Consider the following 20,272-nt stretch of genomic DNA (forward strand, 5'->3'; position numbering starts at 1 on the left):
GCATATTTATCAAGTGAATAGCAATATTAATTTGCAATCTAACATTTACATAGCAGCTTTTATTGAGACAAGCATGCTATAAACAAAGTTTATTTGCAAAGCTATGCATTGTTAACTAAAAATTACAAGTATAACATAGGGTTAATGAAATCCCATCACAAGCTCATGGTAAAAAAACATAAATTATGCTTACCAGATCATTTCCTTTCCATCTGTATGAGGAGAGTTTGTGGCTTCATTCCTTACTTGTGGGAAATACAGAAGCTGGCCAACAGGAGGAGGCAAAGAAACCCCAGCCAAAGTCTTAAATACCTCCCCCACTCCCCTCATCCCGCAGTTATTCTGTCGAGGGAACAAGGAACAGTAGGAGAAATATCAGGGTATAAATGGTGCCAGAAGAACAAAAAATGTAGGTCCTCCCATATGGAGAAACGGGCGGGGGCCATGGACTCTCCTCAAACAGATGGAAAGGAAATTATCTAATAAGCATAATTTATGTTTTCCATCTTAATATGAGGAGAGTCCACGGCTTCATAACTTACTTGTGGGAAACAAATACCCAAGCTCTAGAGGACACTGAATGAAAACAGGAGGGTAAAAAAGGCAGACCCTATTCTGAGGGCACCACAACCTGCAAAACCTTTCTCCCAAATGCTGCTTCAGCCAAAGCAAAAATGTCAAATTTGTAAAACTTTCAAAAATATGTAAGGAGGACCAGGTAGCCACCCTACAAATCTGCTCCATAGAGGCCTCATTCTTGAAGGCACAGCCCTAGTTGAATGAGCCGTAATCCTCTGAGGAGGCTTATGTCCCGCTGATTCATAAGCTAAGTGAATAATGCTCCTCAACCAAAAAAGCCTTCTGCCCCTTACGCTTCCCAGAATAGATCACAAACAAAGAAGTTTGCTAAAATCTTTTGTATCTTGAAGATAGAACTTCTGGCACATCCAGATTATAAAGTAACCTTTCTTCTGAAGAAGAAGGGTTAGGACACAAGGAAGGCACCACAATCTCCTAATTGATGTTACAATAAGAAACAACCTTAGGAAGAAAACCTAACCCAGTATGAAGAACAGCCTTATCACCATGAAATACTAGGTAAGGAGGCTCACATTGCAAGGCAGCCATCTCAGAAACTCTGCGTGCCGAAGCAATAGCCAGTAGAAAAAGAATCTTCCAAGACAGTAATTTAATGTCAAGCACGTGCATAGGCTCAAATGGAGCCCTCTGCAAAACTCTAAGGACAAGATTTAAACTCCAAGGAGGAGCGTTAGTTCTAAAAACATGCCAGATCTTAAACAGAGCCTGAACAAAAGATTGATCAGGAAGCTCCGTGAGCCTCTTGTGAAATAGAAAAGATAGGGACGAAATCTGCCCCTTTAAGGAACTAGATGAAAGGCCCTTCTCCAGACCATCCTGGAGAAGAGAGAATCCTGGACACCTTGACCTTATGCCAGGGGAATCCACGCTCTTCACACCAGAATAAGTAGGTCCTCAACACCTCATGATAGATGCGACGACGAGTGACTGACTTACAAGCTTGAATGAGAGTATCAATCACTCTTTCAGAAAAACCTCTCTTGGCTAAGACTAAGCATTCAATCTCCACGCAGTCAGTCTCAGAGAATGTAGATTTTGATGAACAGGGACCTTGTTCCAGCAGAACCCTGTGACAAGGTAACCTCCATGGAGGAGGTGAAGACATCCCCACCAGGACAGCGAACCACATCGTTTGCGGCCAAGACGGAGCAATGAGTATTGCCGAAGCTTGCTCCTGCTTGATGTTGGCCTCTATGCGAGGAAGTGGTAACAAAGGAAAAATGTAAATTAGATTGAACCTCCAAGGCACCGCTAATGCATCCAACTAGCTCAGCCTGAGGATCCATAGACCACAGACCGTATCTGGGTAGATTGGAATTGAGCCGGGACGCCATAAGATCTATCTCTGGAGCCCCCATCTGTTGCAAATCTCCCCAAACACCTTGGGGTGGAGGGACCATTCCTCCGGATGAAAGGATTTCTGCTAAGGAAATCCGCTTCCCAGTTGTCCACACTCGGAATGTGGATCGCTGACAGAGAGCAGTTGTGGGCTTCCACCCATTCCAGTAATCAAGATATTTCCCTTATTGCTAGGGAGCTTCTCGTTCCCCCCTGATAGTTGATGCAAGCCACTGAGGTAATGCTGTCTGATTGGAATCTGATAAATTGGTACGAACCAAGGAGAGGCCAAACCTTCGCAGCATTGAAGATTGCTCGAAGTTCCAAAATGTTGATCAGGAGGAAAGCTTCCTTTCGAGTCCACAGGCCCTGTGCCTTCTTGGCACCCCAAACAGCTCCCCATCCTGATAGACTTGCGTCCGTAATCACAATCTCCCAGGATGGTCTTCTTAAAGACGTCCCTTGGGATAGGTGATCTGGACAGAGCCACCAAGGGAGCAATTCTCTCGATCGGTTGTCCAGAGAAATCTGTTCCACTGACTCAGCATGCACAACTGAAGGGGTCTGAGATGGAACCTGTCGAATGTAATGATGTCTATGCTCGACACCATGAGTCCAATTTCCTCCATACACTGGGCCACAGAGGGCCTCAAGGTGGTCTGGAGGGCAAGACAATTGGAATCAGTTTGTAAAGTCTCTGGTCTGTAAAAAATATCTTCATGGATATGGAGTCTATTATCGTACCCATTCCAGACTGGTACTGGGAACAAGATAACTCTTTTCTAAGTTTATCTTCCATCCATGAGATCGAGGAAGAAATAGAATTTGAATGGTCCTCTGCTAGCCGACAGGATGAGGACTGAATCAGAATGTTGTCCAAGTATGGCGCTACTGCTATACCTCTGGTTCTGGCCACTACAAGCAGAGCCCCCAGAACCTTCGTAAAGACTCTTGGGACAGTAGCTAGACCAAAAGGAAGTGCAACAAACTGGAAGTGCTGGTCCAGACATGCAAATCTTAGAAATTTTAAGTGCTCCTTGTGGATTGGAACATGAAGGTAAGCATCCTTCAAGTCTATCATAGTCAAGAATTGTCTTTCCTGAACTAAGGGCAGGATGGACATTATCTTCTCCATCTTGAACGATGGGACCGACAGGAACTTGTTCAAGCACTTTAGGTCCAGGATCGGGCGAAAAGTCCCCTCCTTCTTTGGGACCACAAAAAGTTTTCAGTAGTATCCCTGACCTCATTCCGCTAGAGGTACTGGTGCAATCACTCCCAGGGAGGAGAGATTCCTCACACACCCTAGAAAAGTCTCTTGTTTTTCTGGCCTTAAAGACAGGTTTGACAAGAGGAATCTGCCCTTGGGTGGATGAGATTTGAAACCTATCCTGTATCCCTGAGCGATGACCTCCAAGACCCAGGGGTCTTGCACGTCCCCAAGCCAAGCCTCCAAAAAGAGAGTCTGCCCCCGACATGATCCAGCGACGGATCGGGGGCTGCCCCTTCATGCCGACTTTGGTTCGGTAGGCTTCTTATTCTGTTTGGACATGTTCCAAGACTGAGGCGGTTTCCAAGTACCCTTGGACTGATCAGGCTTCGCGGAGGGCTGCTGGCATTGGGATTTGTCCGAACAAAAGGACCAAAAAGTAGACCCATGTCCTTTAGCTTTTATCTTCTTATCATGCGGTAAAAAGGCACCCTTGCATCCAGTAACCGTGGATATGGTAGAGTCCAGGCCTGGACCAAAAAGAATCTTCCCCTTAAATGGATGGGAAAGAAGTCTAGACTTTGAAGTCATGTCAGCCGACCAAGACTTCAGCCATAAAGCCCTACGGGCTAGAACAGAAAAACTTGACGCCTTGGCATTCAGGCAAATAATCTGCATATTTGCATCACAAATAAAAGAATTAGCTACCTTTAAGGCCTTAATTCTTACAGGATTGCTTCGAAGGGACCCTCCACCTCGATAAATTCTGATAAAGATTTGCACCAGTAGGTAGCGGCTCCAGCTACAGCAGCAACCACCACTGCCGGTTGAAACAAATATCCCGTATGCTGAAACATCTTTCTCAACAGAGTTTCCAGCTTCTTATCCATGGGCTCTTTAAATGAAGAACTATCCTCAAGCGGGATAGTAGTACGCTTGCCAAGAGTGGAGATAGCACCATTCACCTTAGGGACGGAACCCCACAACTCCAATTGGAACCTCTAAAGTAGCTAAAACTTCCTTTAACAGAAAGCACAAAGTGCTCAATCATAAATCTGGAGCTGGAGGCATTAGAGGCAGCAGATTCTGACCCAGAGAGATTGTCCTCTGAAGTATCAGAGGTGTCTTCATCAGCTGATAATCTTGTATCAGATAAATCCAATAAGCTAGCAGATAACCCCTGGAAAGGATAGCAATATTTAACCTTTCACTTGCGCTTAGCAGGGCGAGGTAAAGCACTGAAGGCCGCAGACATTGCCATTTGTAGTTGCTCAGTAAAGTCTGGCGGTAAAAGTGCCCCTCCCGAAGGAGGATTAGGAGTGCTATGGGAAGCTGCATTTGTAACAGGAGATGACTGTAGAGTGTGTACCTCACGGGACAGAGACCCCTCAGAGGTGGACAGCTCAGTGGTACTAAACATATTGGTCTTTTTAGACAGGATTACTTTATCAAGGCATATGGAACATAATTGAGCAGGTGGGTATACCGTAGCCTCCTCACAATATAAACAAGTATTTGTCTTTGTTAAAGAGGGAGTACCCTCTAACGTATCAGAGTCTTCCATAGCTTGCACTTGTAAGTTGGACTATATGAAAAATATAAATGGCACCTTTATACTCCCAATGACTGGGGCACTCACCACCTCCTATGACCCAGGCCCCACAGAGAAACCGCTTCATCTCCGGTAAACTGCACGGTCAGGAAAGAGGAAACCAGTAAGACCACACCCGGTCACATGGTGTGCCATGGAGGACCGCCCCTGCTATAGGAAAAAGCGCGCCAAAACAAAAGGCTGCGCAGCTCCCAACCAAAGGAAAAACCTGTACGCTCTAACTACTGCTTGAGCCTTATCTCACACATGCTGCAGCATAAACATAATAAAGAAAATGATGTAATAAATCTCCCCTGTTCAATAATCCCCTTCTGGAGATATTAACCCTTGATTCTATACAGATAAAAAGGAGTCACACTGTGACCCTGTCTTCTTGCGTTATCATTATATGTATTAAAATGAAACGATCTTACCAGAATCTATGCTGTGGAACAAGAACACGACCTCTCAAGTTTAACAGTCTTATAGCATCGCTCCTGACATGGACTTGAGTGATAGAAGCAGGCAGTGAAACACGTCAACACTAATTGCTTAAGGAGCTGTTAATATGAGTCTGGATGGGTTCGCAGAAAGTATTTCCCTCCATCTCCAGACCCTAACTTTCATCAATGCTCTCACTGAGAGGCTGACAAGACTACTTAAAACTCCAGTCCCATTTCGAAGAGTACTACCCTCCATAAGAGACTACTTTGAATCTTCCGACACTTCTCTGCAATCCTCCTATGACAAAAAGGCAAAGAATAGCTGGGGATGATGGGAGTGGGGGAGGTATTTAAGCCTTTGACTGGGGTGTCTTTTCCTCCTCCTGATGGCCAGGTTCTGTATTTCCCACAAGTAAGGAATGAAGCCGTGGACTCTCCTCAAATTAAGATGGAAATCACTGAAATGATAAAGCACAAAGCGCATCCACGACTCAAGGTGAATCAAATACAATTTATTTAGAGCACATAAATCATTGCACTTACAAGAAGTTAAAAGAATAAAGCCTTGTTAAAAACTGGTTAGAAAAGTCAGCTCAGGAAAATAAGTTCCTACAAGTTTCAGCTGGAAAAACGTCCGTCCGCTCCACCTGTAGTTCCCTCACTTAATATATTTTCCTCCGTGCTTCTTTTGGTTCCAATGCGGCTGCTTGTAATGGTAATGGATGTCTTGCCAAGCTTCTCCTCCGTCTATGCGTTTCGTCCTCTTTTGGACTTTTTCAAGACACTGAGAGCGGCTGAAAGTACCCGGTGTGACCCTCTCTTATATACACATACAAGCCGCTCCTCCTACGTGATGCGTACTGACGCGGCTATTGTTTACCTACACGCCCCCGGCTTACACGTGTAAAAAGAATACAGCAGTTCATTGCTCTCATTATGACAGCCAAGTTTAAACAACACACTGTGTGAATATTATATGGTTGTAATTGCAACTATCTGAAAAGATACTAACAAGATGATTGTTATTTTACAAAGTATTGCATAATACATTATATTTGCACAATAAATCTTAACAGAAGAAAATGGCATACTTATCTGTCATAATAGTACATATAAACAAATTCATTTTTGGGGGATAGGTATTGTACATGGATTTCATATTGATATTTCTCCATTCAAAGCTCATAATAAATATAAATTTAAAATAATTCATTAGGAGGAAAATTATAAAAAATACTTTATTAGAAGAATTAAAATACAATATAAACAATTAATTTTTAAATAAAATACATAGTAAAAAATTCATAGTAGAACATTTTTATAGTAAAAATTTTCTATTAAAAATCCATTTTATAAATCCATATTAAAAGCCTCATCAACATAATGCTTAAATAAAACAGACAAGCTAAAAAATTGTTAAGAGAGCACCCACTTCTAGATCATAAATGCTTGTAGATCTAGATCTATATTTAATCTCTTAGGGGTTAAACTCGCCAGCTCCTGGATCCATTTTGTTTCTTTTTGTCTAAGAACAGTCAATCTCTGGTGTGGATTAATACCAATTGGCACAATTTCCAGGATACTGATCCGAAAACTACGTGGATCCTGTTGGTGGTATAGCCTAAAATGTTCTGAAACACTATGTGTTTTTAAGCCTCTCTCTATGTTGTTGATATGCTCATAGCATCTTCTTTTTATTTTCCTTTTTTGTTCTGCCAACATCCATCACTGAATTTGATAAAGAATCTACAAACAAAACAATATCTTAGACAAAAAGAAACAAAATGGATCCAGGAGCTGGGGAGTTTAACCCCTAAGGGATTAAATATAGATCTAGATCGGGGGCGGAGCAAGCCTGGGTTCTGGACGGTCGCACTTCACTTCAGCTCTGCTGATATTATCTATAATACTATTCAATTTGACCGTCAGCCCATTACTAATACATTGCAAGACTATCTCTACTCTCAGAAGAGAGGATAAGGACTACAGTGTCATTAAATAAACCCTATAAGGAGGAGAAAACAACTGGATACTAGACCGTTTAATACTTGGGCCTTCTAGGGGTTACAGCCCTGGATCCCACGTGGCAGATGGAGAACATGGCTTTCAACTGGGAGAGAAGTGTGCAACAATTACTGTTTAACCACTTCCAGAGGTTGGAGCACGAGTTAACCCTAGCCTTCACATTTATCCCTGGTAATACACCTCTGGGGGCGAACCAGCAATCTTTATTGACACACAAGTTGTCTCAGTGCGCTCCTGGTGAGATTCAAGCTACCACACGCGACCCTCCCCTTCCAGTTCAGATGCACTACATAGATGAGCGATTTCGCATGGACAGACATGGGTGCGATATTGATCCTACGCTTTTGTGTGATACCCTGGCCCTCTGAGAGATGGTCCGGAAGGGAACTCAACACCTGCAGGCCAGGCCCCACTGGGGTGGGGGAGATGAGTTGCATGCTCGCTTACCAGACGCGGAGCATAAGGTATGTGAAATCTCACTGTTATTTGAGCTGACCGACCCATCCCAGATCATACCTTCACAGGTCCTGACCGGAGACAAAGTTGTACTTACCGCTGAACCAGCGCTGATCCCGCCGCATGCAGAGTGGGTTGATAATCCAGCCGGCTTACCATGTACGCTGACCTTACCTAAGGTTCTCCATACACTGGTTATAGGGGACATCTTCTTGGAAAGGATCCTTTACAAAATGTTTGCAGCTCCTATTCTATGGCGTGCTAATCTCAGCACATACAAAACAGTTAATTTGCTACTGCCACAACGCAAGCCATGTGAACTACTGACAGTGTGCCTTTCAGAGACCTTAAACTATTATGAAAAGGGCTAAGCACAGAAGATAAACAGAGAAATCTTGTGCCGCTGCTTCATTGAACTCTTTTGTTGTAGTTTTTCTTTGAAGACTTTATAGTTATAGTTCACTGGTCCCTACAGCTGGCTCATATTAGATATTGGACACTAAGTATTGTCATTTTGCCTTAACTGTATGTTTTACTATGTGTTTTACCTATGCATATATTTAATCACAGATGAGTGTTATCTGCATCTCCTATCAGTGACCTAGGTACTAATGACGGTCATAGACCTGATCTAACACTCTTGGGCTGAGCTTTCCGGTGCTGACACATACTATATTACCATTTCTCATATTTGTATCGCAACCAACTCCTAATGCTTTCACTGGTGCTTTAGATGGGGAATAATAGAGTACATGATCTCTAGACTTACATATTCAAATGCACATACAGTTTTTTTGCCTGTGGAAAAATGTTGCTACTGCCCTTTTAGTAAATATACAGTTTAATATCCTCCCAGAGAATAGAATTATACAGATTGAAGACTTTTTTTCTCTACATCAGAGCTGTGAGTCATGTTGCAATGTTTTTTCTTTCTTATTTTATTTTTATTCTGCTTCTTATGTTGAGCTAAAGTACTTACTGTTTATTGAGCTCCATGGCTGCCAGGTGTTTGTTATTTCTGTTTATATGGCCAATGCATAGTCTTATTACTGAACTCAGTTATAGTCACATTATTTTTGTGCAGGCTCTCTCCACTGAGTGTGTGCCAAATATATTCACAATACCTATACTGTAAGCTCCATTTAGACCAACCCTTGAGGTTTGTTGTGTTATAGAGCATATAGAGCCATATCATGTTCTCCTATATTCTACTGTATTTAGGTATACTTAGGATTTTTAACTCCTACTTTATTGATGAAAACTCTACTATGGGAAGTATGGCTTGTTCAGAGAGTGGCTATCCTGCTAGGTGCTCTAAGTATTGCCTCTCGCGCTAACACTATTGCATTGTTTAAACAGGCTCCTGCTGTGGGGTATAGGGCCCGTACCCTGACAGCAGGTCTCCTAACTTCACACTGAAACTACACTACCATGTTGGGAGAGAAATATAGTCCTGGATTGCATCTTGAAGCTACACATAGCTTGACTCTATCAATCTGTACGCAGACATGACATAACTACACCAACATATATGGTTTTAGAATAGACAATGACAATCTAGCAGTCATAGAGATAAAAGCCAAGGTTTGTCTTTTTATTCTGATGCAATACTAACCCATCTTAAGGAAACTTCAACCTCCTATTATTTTTCAAATGTACATGTGCCATGATTTCATCCAACTATACACGGATATAGCACAACAGACCCAACAGCATCTTTTGTTTCAAAAAGACCAAGAAGACTCTCACAAGACTGTGGATATCTCCTGAAAGTATGCACATGTAAGCACTCTTAGCCTAGACTTTGAGGCGGTTTTTCCAGACCGGAGAAAAATAAAATATAACTTTTATTATGAATTGCACTTAAAATAAGGGTAACACACACATTAAAATCGACACCAGCACTGTCATGTAATTGGACTGTATATCTTCACTTGGGTGGAGGAATATAATATCAGTGGCCTATAATGCTTATCTTAATTCCCCCAGAATAATGCTATATTAAGTATGTTATACTTAGAAGAAAAGAGTCCCACAACACTGTGTATGTTAAGTAAATCTATACTATACACTCTCTATAGGAATGTTTGGGTACCCTGGTAATCCCTGTATATGTAGTGTCAGCCAGGAATGGTTCTAAATGAACTCACTCTGTTTATATACCTGAGAGCTGTTGTTTATTTATAGAACAGCAATTGCAGTTTTTTACTGTAAGATTCGCTAAAGCTCTTTGTGGATTAAATATTCTAGAGTTGCCTCTGTTAGCTAGAAAAATGTTACACTATGATGTGTAAATTGGCGTTATAAAAAGTGATTTTAATTTTAGCGCAACTCCGATATCATGCAAAGTCTGAACGGCTTCCTTTATAACTGTCACAATATTATTATTATGCGTTTTGTTGACGTAACCTTCTCTGTAATTCCCCAATAAGGCACAATTTTTATTATCCTTTGTATATACTGAGGACTTCCAAATGCCCTTATCTTTATTTCAAGAGAACATATCCCTATATTGCCTGTATCGGTATTGTTTGTATTTGGCTATATATGTCTCTAGATTTTATAGGCAGTGTCTTAATTATAAGGGACCATTTACTCTCTATTGCTTCTTGTGACACAGTTCTGTTCGGTTCTGTGTGTGTTATTCACAGAGCCTTAGGAGAACTAAGTAACGCTGTTCACAAAGCCTTAAGTTCAGTTTGATTCTTTTGCAGATATCACTGTTATTATATTTGTACTGTCATTGCGTTTACTGAGCTTTCCATACAGCAAATCCTCTCTGGTTTGGTTTAAGGGTAGATGTTAGGCTAAATAACTACGTAATGAATATATTTAACCCTGGCTAAGTCTGGCACAACCCAGACTATTCCACAAATTAACTAAGTATAGTTATAATCGTCGTTAGTCCAATTTAACATGAAGTGCTAGGCAGTTAAAAATTAGAGCGCCCAAACGCTCACATAGACTCCTGACTAGTTTCGCCCATCCGGGCTTTGTCAAAAAAAATATTATATTCCTCCACCCAAGTGAAGATATACAGTCCAATTACATGACAGTGCTGGTGTCGATTTTAATGTGTGTGTTACCCTTATTTTAAGTGCAATTCATAATAAAAGTTATATTTTATTTTTCTCCGGTCTGGAAAAACCGCCTCAAAGTCTAGGCTAAGAGTGCTTACATGTGCATACTTTCAGGAGATATCCACAGTCTTGTGAGAGTCTTCTTGGTCTTTTTGGAATATTTATTTTTATGCATTTAGCACCATTCCCTATATAATATAAATTTCATAAACTAACAAATATTAAGTTTAGAATTATACAATAATAGGGAAATAGCCCTTGTGGTGCCTTTGTTCGCGTGTTGTAACAAAAGCATCATTGTTTGTGAGGGACTTGCAAGAGTTTTTTTTTGTTTTTTTCTTTAGCCCTACATGACTAGTTTTGTGCTTTTTTCTCTTCAAGCGTATGTCACACAGTTAGGCTCACACCCAAGTAAGTCCTATTATACCCTAATTATAAGTTAGCTCTTGCTTTTTTATTACCCCTACTAATTGCCACGACTATTTTACAACCTCCCCCCCCCAACGTAAAGAGTCTCCTGACAATAGGAGAACTAACAGTGCGGTTTCTCTTGCCTATACCGCAACTCTTTCTGCTCCCCTAGCTCTTACTCTCTTTTTCATTACGTTATATATTAGGATCTATCTTCTCTACTCAGATCAGCAGGTCTGATCATTAGCCCTTATCATCTAAGCCCTCACTTTTAATTCATTTTTTTAGAGACCTCATTAAAAACCACACAGAACATAGAGAATTGAGCAAAGCCTAAACATACCTTTACTTGTCAGCCCGAAGGCTATTATATTGATCCCAACAATTACTAGGGGAGTTTGCATCACATCCTACTATTCTATATATAATTCATTACATCCTATACTGCATAATATATCTCACAAGTTTTTCTTTAGCTCCATGGATGGTTAATATTATTTGTCAAAGTTAAAAGAAAAAAGCTGAGGTTGATTTAGAAATGTTTTATTATATGTGCACGACTATAATTTGAATGCCTTACACTGCTGTAACCCTAATGATAATTTGTATTTTTATCATATGTTCTTGCTGGCTGTATGTGCAGCAGCGATGTAGTGCTTTCATTTGTTTTCTTCCTTGTTTTTTCTTCCTCAATAAAAATAAAGTTTTAAAAAAATATATATATATATAGATCTAGATCTACAAGCATTTATGATCTAGAAGTGGGTGCTCTCTTAACAATTTTTTAGCTTGTCTGTTTTATTTAAGCATTATGTTGATGAGGCTTTTAATATGGATTTATAAAATGGATTTTTAATTAAAAATAATTACTATAAAAAAATTTTACTATGATTTTTTACTATGTATTTTATTTAAAAATTAATTGTTTATATTATATTTTAATTCTTCTAATAAAATATTTTTTGAAATTTTCCTCCTAATGAATTATTTTAAATTTAAATTTATATTTATTATGAGCTTTGAATGGAGAAATATCAATATGAAATCCATGTACAATACCTATCCCCCAAAAATGAATTTGTTTATATGTACTATTATGACGGATAAGTATGCCATTTTCTTCTGTTAAGATTTATTGTCCAAATATAATGTATTATGCAATACTTTGTAAAATAACAATCATCTTGTTAGTATCTTTTCAGATAGTTGCGATTACTACCATATAATATTCACACAGTGTGTTGTTTAAAGGCTGTCAAAATGAGAGCAATGAACTGCTGTATTCTTTTTACACGTGTAAGCCGGAGGCGTGTAGGTAAACAATATCCACGTCAGTACGCATCACGTAGGAGGAGTGGCTTGTATGTGTTTATAAGAGAGGGTCACACCGGGTACTTTCAGCCACTCTGTGTCTTGAAAAAGTCCAAAAGAGGACGAAACGCGTAGACGGAGGAACTACAGGTGGAGCGGACAACGTTTTTCCAGCTGAAACTTGTAGGAACTTATTTTCCTGAGCTGACTTTTCTGACCGGTTTTTAACAAGGCTTTATTCTTTTAACTTCTTGTAAGTGCAATGATTTATGTGCTCTAAATAAATTGTATTTGATTCACCTTGAGTCGTGGATGCGCTCTGTGCTTTATCGTTTCAGTATTTCCATGCCAGTGCACCCCTGAGTGCCCTGTAAGAAGCAGCAGCACCACTATCTCAGAATCACAGGAGAAATTACCGAGAGGATATAAGAATACCCTGTGGAGTTAACATATTATTGGTATTATATGTTTTTTACCATACTCCTGGAGTCATGAAGTAAGTTCCTCTGTCAAGTTTTATATATATATTGTAATAAAGTGTGTTATATTTTTAAATATTTATTCATTTTATATATTATCTTACTATTTTTAAAGTGACAGTTGATACTATCTGAATTGTGTTTACAAGGTACCTGGTGATATTAGAGGTGTAAACACTCATATTAATAATTTGAGACTTTCATCGATTTCGTGTATGAATTATTAATAATAGGTACAGACAGCTAGCGCAGTAATTTGTTTTTCGGTAAGATGGAAATCAGTCACTCATAATTTTTCCCATTAGCCCTCCACTTGTAATCTATCCCATTGTGTCTAATTAAATAAAATCAATTTTCCATCAGTAGTTCCTCTGGTATATAACATGTACAATGCTAAGCATCTGTTGCTATAAGAAAAGGTTTATCCACATGATGTGCACATAAAATATATCTCCCAGATGTCAATCATTTGAGACTGATATTCTTGTTTATATAATTTTCTAACACTCTATTCATATAAAGACTCCATTATTCTGTAAATGTAATTATTTTCTCTGCTATGTAAATCAAATGTACAACTCCTAACACTGGCATATTAATAGACAACACTGGGGGTGCTTTGGTGGTGAATGTTTGTGTAAACTGGTCCGTATGAGGACAGAGTTGTGTATTCCTGTGTGGTGTTGGATTCTATCACATTGATATAAGAGAAACTGAGGTGCACATATATAGAGGAACAAAGGATAGCAGGAGAGCACTTCCAATATGGAGATTTTGTAACTAGGATTTAGAAAGTATTATTTACAATAGGATCCTTTTTTGACTTCTATTTAGTGTAATGCTCTCTATCAGACTAAACTTGGCCAGTAGTCTACTTATCCCGGCGTGGCCAGTAGTCTTCTTATCCCGGCGTTAAGTCAATCCAGCAGAAAAGCAGTTCAGGGGTAAACCAATAGAATGATCAGGAACAGGCAGGTGTCAGCAACAAGGAAATCCAGCAGTATAACAGTACAGTGGTAAACCAGTAGTTAAAAAATAATAAGGCAATCTAGCAATACAGGGGTTAAGCAGGCAGAGTTCAGTAAAGATATGGCAATCCAGCAGTTCAAGAGTTAAGCAAACAGAGTGGTCAGGCAGGCAGAGTTCAGTAATGGTATGGCAATCCAGCAATAGTAAGTAATACAGCACCCATGAGCACACACAGTAAGACCTATACTTGGGCACAGGCGAGTGTAACTGAGGTAATTACATAGGTGCAGGATTCATGCCACAGGAGGGATCCAGACCGTCATCAGGAAGATAGGCGTGTGGTGATGAAATCATCGCCTGAAGCTTACCGCATCGTCCATGACAACGGATAGAGCGGCGGCCGCGCAGCGTGACATTTAGATAGTTTGTTCTCTTTAGGATAATTTTAAAAGGTTTCCACACAGTGCATATAAAGTTTATTTTATGTGTAAATATTTGGTGTTTTTGTGATACCTGAGACTGACATGGGATACCTTTTTCAACTTTCTAAACATGTGAAAGGTTTTTCTCCTGTGTGAATTCTTTCATGATGTTTCAGACTAATCTTTAGTGTAAATACTTTTCCACACACTGTATATGTGAAAGGCTTTTCTCCTGTGTGAATCCTTTCATGAGTTTTTAGATCCCTCTCGTTAGTAAATCCTTTTTCACACTCTGTACATGTGAAAGGCTTTTCTCCTGTGTGAATCCTTTCATGAGTTTTCAGATTACTTTTTAGTGTAAAACATTTTCCACATTCTGTACATGTAAAAGGTTTTTCTCCTGTGTGAATCTTTTCATGAGCTTTTAAATTGCTCTTGTTTGTAAATCCTTTTCCACACTCTGTACATGTGAAAGGCTTTTCTCCTGTGTGAATCCTTTCATGAGTTTTCAGATAACTTTTTAGTGTAAAACATTTTCCACATTCTGTACATGTAAAATGTTTTTCTCCTGTGTGAATCCTTTCATGAGTTTTTAGATCCCTCTTGTTTGTAAATCCTTTTCCACACTCTGTACATGTGAAAGGTTTTTCTCCTGTGTGAATCCTTTCATGTCTTTTCAGAGCACTTACTTGTGCAAAACATTTTCCGCACTCTGTACATGTGAAAGGTTTTTCTCCTGTGTGACTCCTTTCATGAATTTTCAGACTATTAATTTGTGTAAAACATTTTCCACACTCTGTACATTTGAAAGGTTTTTCTCCTGTGTGAATTCTTTCATGAGTGTTCAGATGAATCTTCTGTGTAAAACATTTTCCACACTCTGTACATGTGAAAGGCTTTTCTGCTGTGTGAATCCTTTCATGAGTTTTCAGATAACTCGTATGTGTAAAACTTTTTCCACATTTTGCACATGTGAAAGGTTTCTCCCCTGTATGGGTCATTTCATGAGATATGAGATTTACCTTGGATGTGAAACATCTCCCACACTCATTACATGTGAAAGGTTTCTCCCCTGTGTGTGTTTTTTCATGATACATAAGATTTCCTTTAGATGTGAAACATCTCCCACATTCTATACATGTGTAAGGTTTCACAAATGTGTCCACTGTGTGGTGTTCAGGGAGATGCAAATTACATGTGAAGCTTTTCTCACTTTCTGTACATTTGAATGGTTTCTTATTTGTATTAATCATTTGGCTAGATTTAAAATGTTTCCCGTCTTTTAAATGTATTGAAAACTCAGTGAATATGTGTGGTTTATCCTCTGGGACAATCATTTCACTAGATAAGTCATAAATGTTGTCCTCTTGTTTGATGACTAAATTACTCTCTGGACATAATGATTGCTGCTCAGTTCCTGACAATTCCCCATCTCCTTTAAATATCTGCTGTGATATCCCCAATGTTTGTGAATACTCATTAGTATCTAAGACTTTTGGAGTTTTTGGTATCATTCTGATGCTTCCTGTAGTGAAGGATGGATATGAACTATTCAAGTGATTGTCTACATAAAAAGAAAAAGGAATAAAGAAAATAAAGAAAGTTTATTCTTTAAAATGGAATCCATCTTTTTAAAAAAAAAAAAAAAAAAAACAATTTGTTTACATTCCATGAAAAAACATAATTTATGCTTACCTGATAAATTTATTTCTCTTGTAGTGTATCCAGTCCACGGATCATCCATTACTTATGGGATATTAACTCCTCCCCAACAGGAAGTGCAAGAGGATTCACCCAGCAGAGCTGCTATATAGCTCCTCCCCTAACTGCCATTACCAGTCATTCGACCGAAAACATGCAGAGAAAGGAAAACCATAGGGTGCAGTGGTGACTGTAGTTTAATGGAAAAATTACCTGCCTTAAAGTGACAGGGCGGGCCGTGGACTGGATACACTACAAGAGAAATAAATTTATCAGGTAAGCATAAATTATGTTTTCTCTTGTTAAGTGTATCCAGTCCACGGATCATCCATTACTTATGGGATACCAATACCAAAGCTAAAGTACACGGATGACGGGAGGGACAGGCAGGCTCTTTATACGGAAGGAACCACTGCCTGAAGAACCTTTCTCCCAAAAACAGCCTCCGAAGAAGCAAAAGTGTCAAATTTGTAAAAAGTATGAAGAGAAGACCAAGTTGCAGCCTTGCAAATCTGTTCAACAGAAGCCTCATTCTTAAAGGCCCAAGTGGAAGCCACAGCTCTAGTAGAATGTGCTGTAATTCTTTCAGGAGGCTGCTGTCCAGCAGTCTCATAGGCTAACCGTATTATGCTACGAAGCCAAAAGGAGAGAGAGGTAGCCGAAGCTTTTTGACCTCTCCTCTGACCAGAATAAACGACAAACAGGGAAGACGTTTGTCGAAAATCCTTAGTTGCCTGTAGATAAAATTTCAGGGCACGAACTACATCTAGATTGTGTAGCAGACGTTCCTTTTTCGAAGAAGGATTAGGACACAAAGATGGAACCACAATCTCTTGATTGATATTCCTGTTAGTGACCACCTTAGGTAGGAACCCAGGTTTAGTACGCAGAACTACCTTGTCTGAATGAAAAATCAGATAAGGAGAATCACAATGTAAGGCAGATAACTCAGAGACTCTTCGAGCCGAGGAAATCGCCATTAAAAACAGAACTTTCCAAGATAACAACTTGATATCAATGGAATGAAGGGGTTCAAACGGAACCCCCTGTAAAACATTAAGAACTAAGTTCAAACTCCATGGTGGAGCAACAGTTTTAAACACAGGCTTGATCCTAGCTAAAGCCTGACAAAAAGCTTGAACGTCCGGAACTTCTGACAGACGTTTGTGTAAAAGAATGGACAGAGCTGAAATCTGTCCCTTTAAGGAACTAGCGGATAAACCCTTTTCTAAACCTTCTTGTAGAAAAGACAATATCCTCGGAATCCTAACCTTACTCCATGAGTAACTCTTGGATTCGCACCAATATAAGTATTTGCGCCATATCTTATGGTAAATCTTTCTGGTAACAGGCTTCCTAGCCTGTATTAAGGTATCAATAACTGACTCAGAAAAACCACGTTTTGATAAAATCAAGCGTTCAATTTCCAAGCAGTCAGCTTCAGAGAAATTAGATTTTGATGTTTGAAGGGACCCTGGATCAGAAGGTCCTGTTTCAGAGGTAGCGACCAAGGTGGACAGGATGACATGTCCACTAGATCTGCATACCAAGTCCTGCGTGGCCATGCAGGCGCTATTAGAATCACTGATGCTCTCTCCTGTTTGATTCTGGCAATCAATCGAGGAAGCATCGGGAAGGGTGGAAACACATAAGCCATCCCGAAGGTCCAAGGTGCTGTCAAAGCATCTATCAGAACCGCTCCCGGATCCCTGGATCTGGACCCGTAACGAGGAAGCTTGTCGTTCTGTCGAGACGCCATGAGATCTATCTCTGGTTTGCCCCAACGTCGAAGTATTTGGGCAAAGACCTCCGGATGAAGTTCCCACTCCCCCGGATGAAAAGTCTGACGACTTAAGAAATCCGCCTCCCAGTTCTCCACTCCCGGGATGTGGATTGCTGACAGGTGGCAAGAGTGAGACTCTGCCCAGCGAATTATCTTTGATACTTCCATCATTGCTAGGGAGCTTCTTGTCCCTCCCTGATGGTTGATGTAAGCTACAGTCGTGATGTTGTCCGACTGAAACCTGATGAACCCCCGAGTTGTTAACTGGGGCCAAGCCAGAAGGGCATTGAGAACTGCTCTCAATTCCAGAATGTTTATTGGTAGGAGACTCTCCTCCTGATTCCATTGTCCCTGAGCCTTCAGAGAATTCCAGACAGCGCCCCAACCTAGTAGGCTGGCGTCTGTTGTTATAATTGTCCAGTCCGGCCTGCTGAATGGCATCCCCCTGGACAGATGTGGCCGAGAAAGCCACCATAGAAGAGAATTTCTGGTCTCTTGATCCAGATTCAGAGTAGGGGACAAGTCTGAGTAATCCCCATTCCACTGACTTAGCATGCACAATTGCAGCGGTCTGAGATGTAGGCGTGCAAAGGGTACTATGTCCATTGCTGCTACCATTAAGCCGATCACCTCCATGCATTGAGCTACTGATGGGTGTTGAATGGAATGAAGGACACGGCATGCATTTTGAAGCTTTGTTAACCTGTCTTCTGTCAGGTAAATCTTCATTTCTACAGAATCTATAAGAGTCCCCAAGAAGGGAACTCTTGTGAGTGGAAAGAGAGAACTCTTCTTTTCGTTCACCTTCCATCCATGCGACCTTAGAAATGCCAGTACTAACTCTGTATGAGACTTGGCAGTTTGAAAGCTTGAAGCTTGTATCAGAATGTCGTCTAGGTACGGAGCTACCGCAATTCCTCGCGGTCTTAGTACCGCCAGAAGAGCACCCAGAACCTTTGTGAAGATTCTCAGAGCCGTAGCCAATCCGAATGGAAGAGCTACAAACTGGTAATGCCTGTCTAGAAAGGCAAACCTTAGATACCGGTAATGATCTTTGTGAATCGGTATGTGAAGGTAAGCATCCTTTAAATCCACTGTGGTCATGTACTGACCCTTTTGGATCATGGGTAAAATTGTCCGAATAGTCTCCATTTTGAACGATGGAACTCTTAGGAATTTGTTTAGGATCTTTAAATCCAGGATTGGCCTGAAAGTTCCCTCTTTTTTGGGAACCACAAACAGATTTGAGTAAAACCCTTGTCCCTGTTCCGACCGTGGAACTGGATGGATTACTCCCATTAATAAAAGCTCTTGTACGCAGCGTAGAAACGCCTCTTTCTTTATTTGGTTTGTTGACAACCTTGACAGATGAAATCTCTCTCTTGGGGGAGAGTATTTGAAGTCCAGAAGGTATCCCTGAGATATTATCTCTAGCGCCCAGGGATCCTGGACATCTCTTGCCCAAGCCTGGGCGAAGAGAGAAAGTCTGCCCCCCACTAGATCCGTTCCCGGATCGGGGGCCCTCAATTCATGCTGTTTTAGGGGCACCACCTGGCCTGCTTGCCCTTGTTCCAGGACTGGTTAGGTCTCCAGCCTTGTCTGTAGCGAGCAACAGATCCTTCTTGTTTTGGAGCAGAGGAAGTTGATGCTGCTCCTGCTTTGAAATTCCGAAAGGAACGAAAATTAGATTGTCTAGCCTTAGGTTTGGCTCTGTCTTGAGGCAGGGCATGGCCTTTACCTCCTGTAATGTCAGCGATAATTTCTTTCAATCCGGGCCCGAATAAGGTCTGCCCTTTGAAAGGTATATTAAGAAATTTAGACTTAGAAGTAACGTCAGCTGACCAGGATTTTAGCCACAGTGCTCTGCGCGCCTGAATGGCGAATCCGGAATTCTTAGCCGTAAGCTTAGTTAAATGTACTACGGCATCTGAAATAAATGAGTTAGCTAACTTAAGAGCTTTAAGCCTGTGTGTAATCTCATCTAATGGAGCTGATTCAAGTGTCCCTTCCAGAGACTCAAACCAAAATGCTGCTGCAGCCGTGACAGGCGCAATGCATGCAAGGGGTTGCAATATAAAACCTTGTTGAACAAACATTTTCTTAAGGTAACCCTCTAACTTTTTATCCATTGGATCTGAAAAGGCACAGCTATCCTCCACCGGGATAGTGGTACGCTTAGCTAAAGTAGAAACTGCTCCCTCCACCTTAGGGATCGTTTGCCATAAGTCCCGTGTGGTGGTGTCTATTGGAAACATCTTTCTAAATATCGGAGGGGGTGAGAACGGCACACCGGGTCTATCCCACTCCTTAGTAACAATTTCAGTAAGTCTCTTAGGTATAGGAAAAACGTCAGTACTCGACGGTACCGCAAAATATTTATCCAACCTACACATTTTTTCTGGTATTGCAACTGTGTTACAATCATTCAGAGCCGCTAACACCTCCCCTAGTAA

At 40.6% G+C, this 20,272-nt stretch overlaps 1 protein-coding gene across 1 annotated transcript in view; it reads right to left on the reverse strand.

The window, feature by feature from the left end:
- Window positions 1–20,272, reverse strand: part of LOC128659808 (oocyte zinc finger protein XlCOF6-like) — a 308,281-nt gene that overhangs the window by 224,583 nt on the left and 63,426 nt on the right. Inside the window, exon 2 of the mRNA XM_053713380.1 lies at window positions 14,533–15,899. Coding sequence (XP_053569355.1) covers window positions 14,533–15,899 — 1,367 coding nt within the window. The remainder of the gene's footprint in view (window positions 1–14,532; window positions 15,900–20,272) is intronic.

This window comes from Bombina bombina, chromosome 5 (genome assembly GCF_027579735.1).
Source record: "Bombina bombina isolate aBomBom1 chromosome 5, aBomBom1.pri, whole genome shotgun sequence".
In the NCBI taxonomy this organism is placed as follows: Eukaryota; Metazoa; Chordata; class Amphibia; order Anura; family Bombinatoridae; genus Bombina; species Bombina bombina.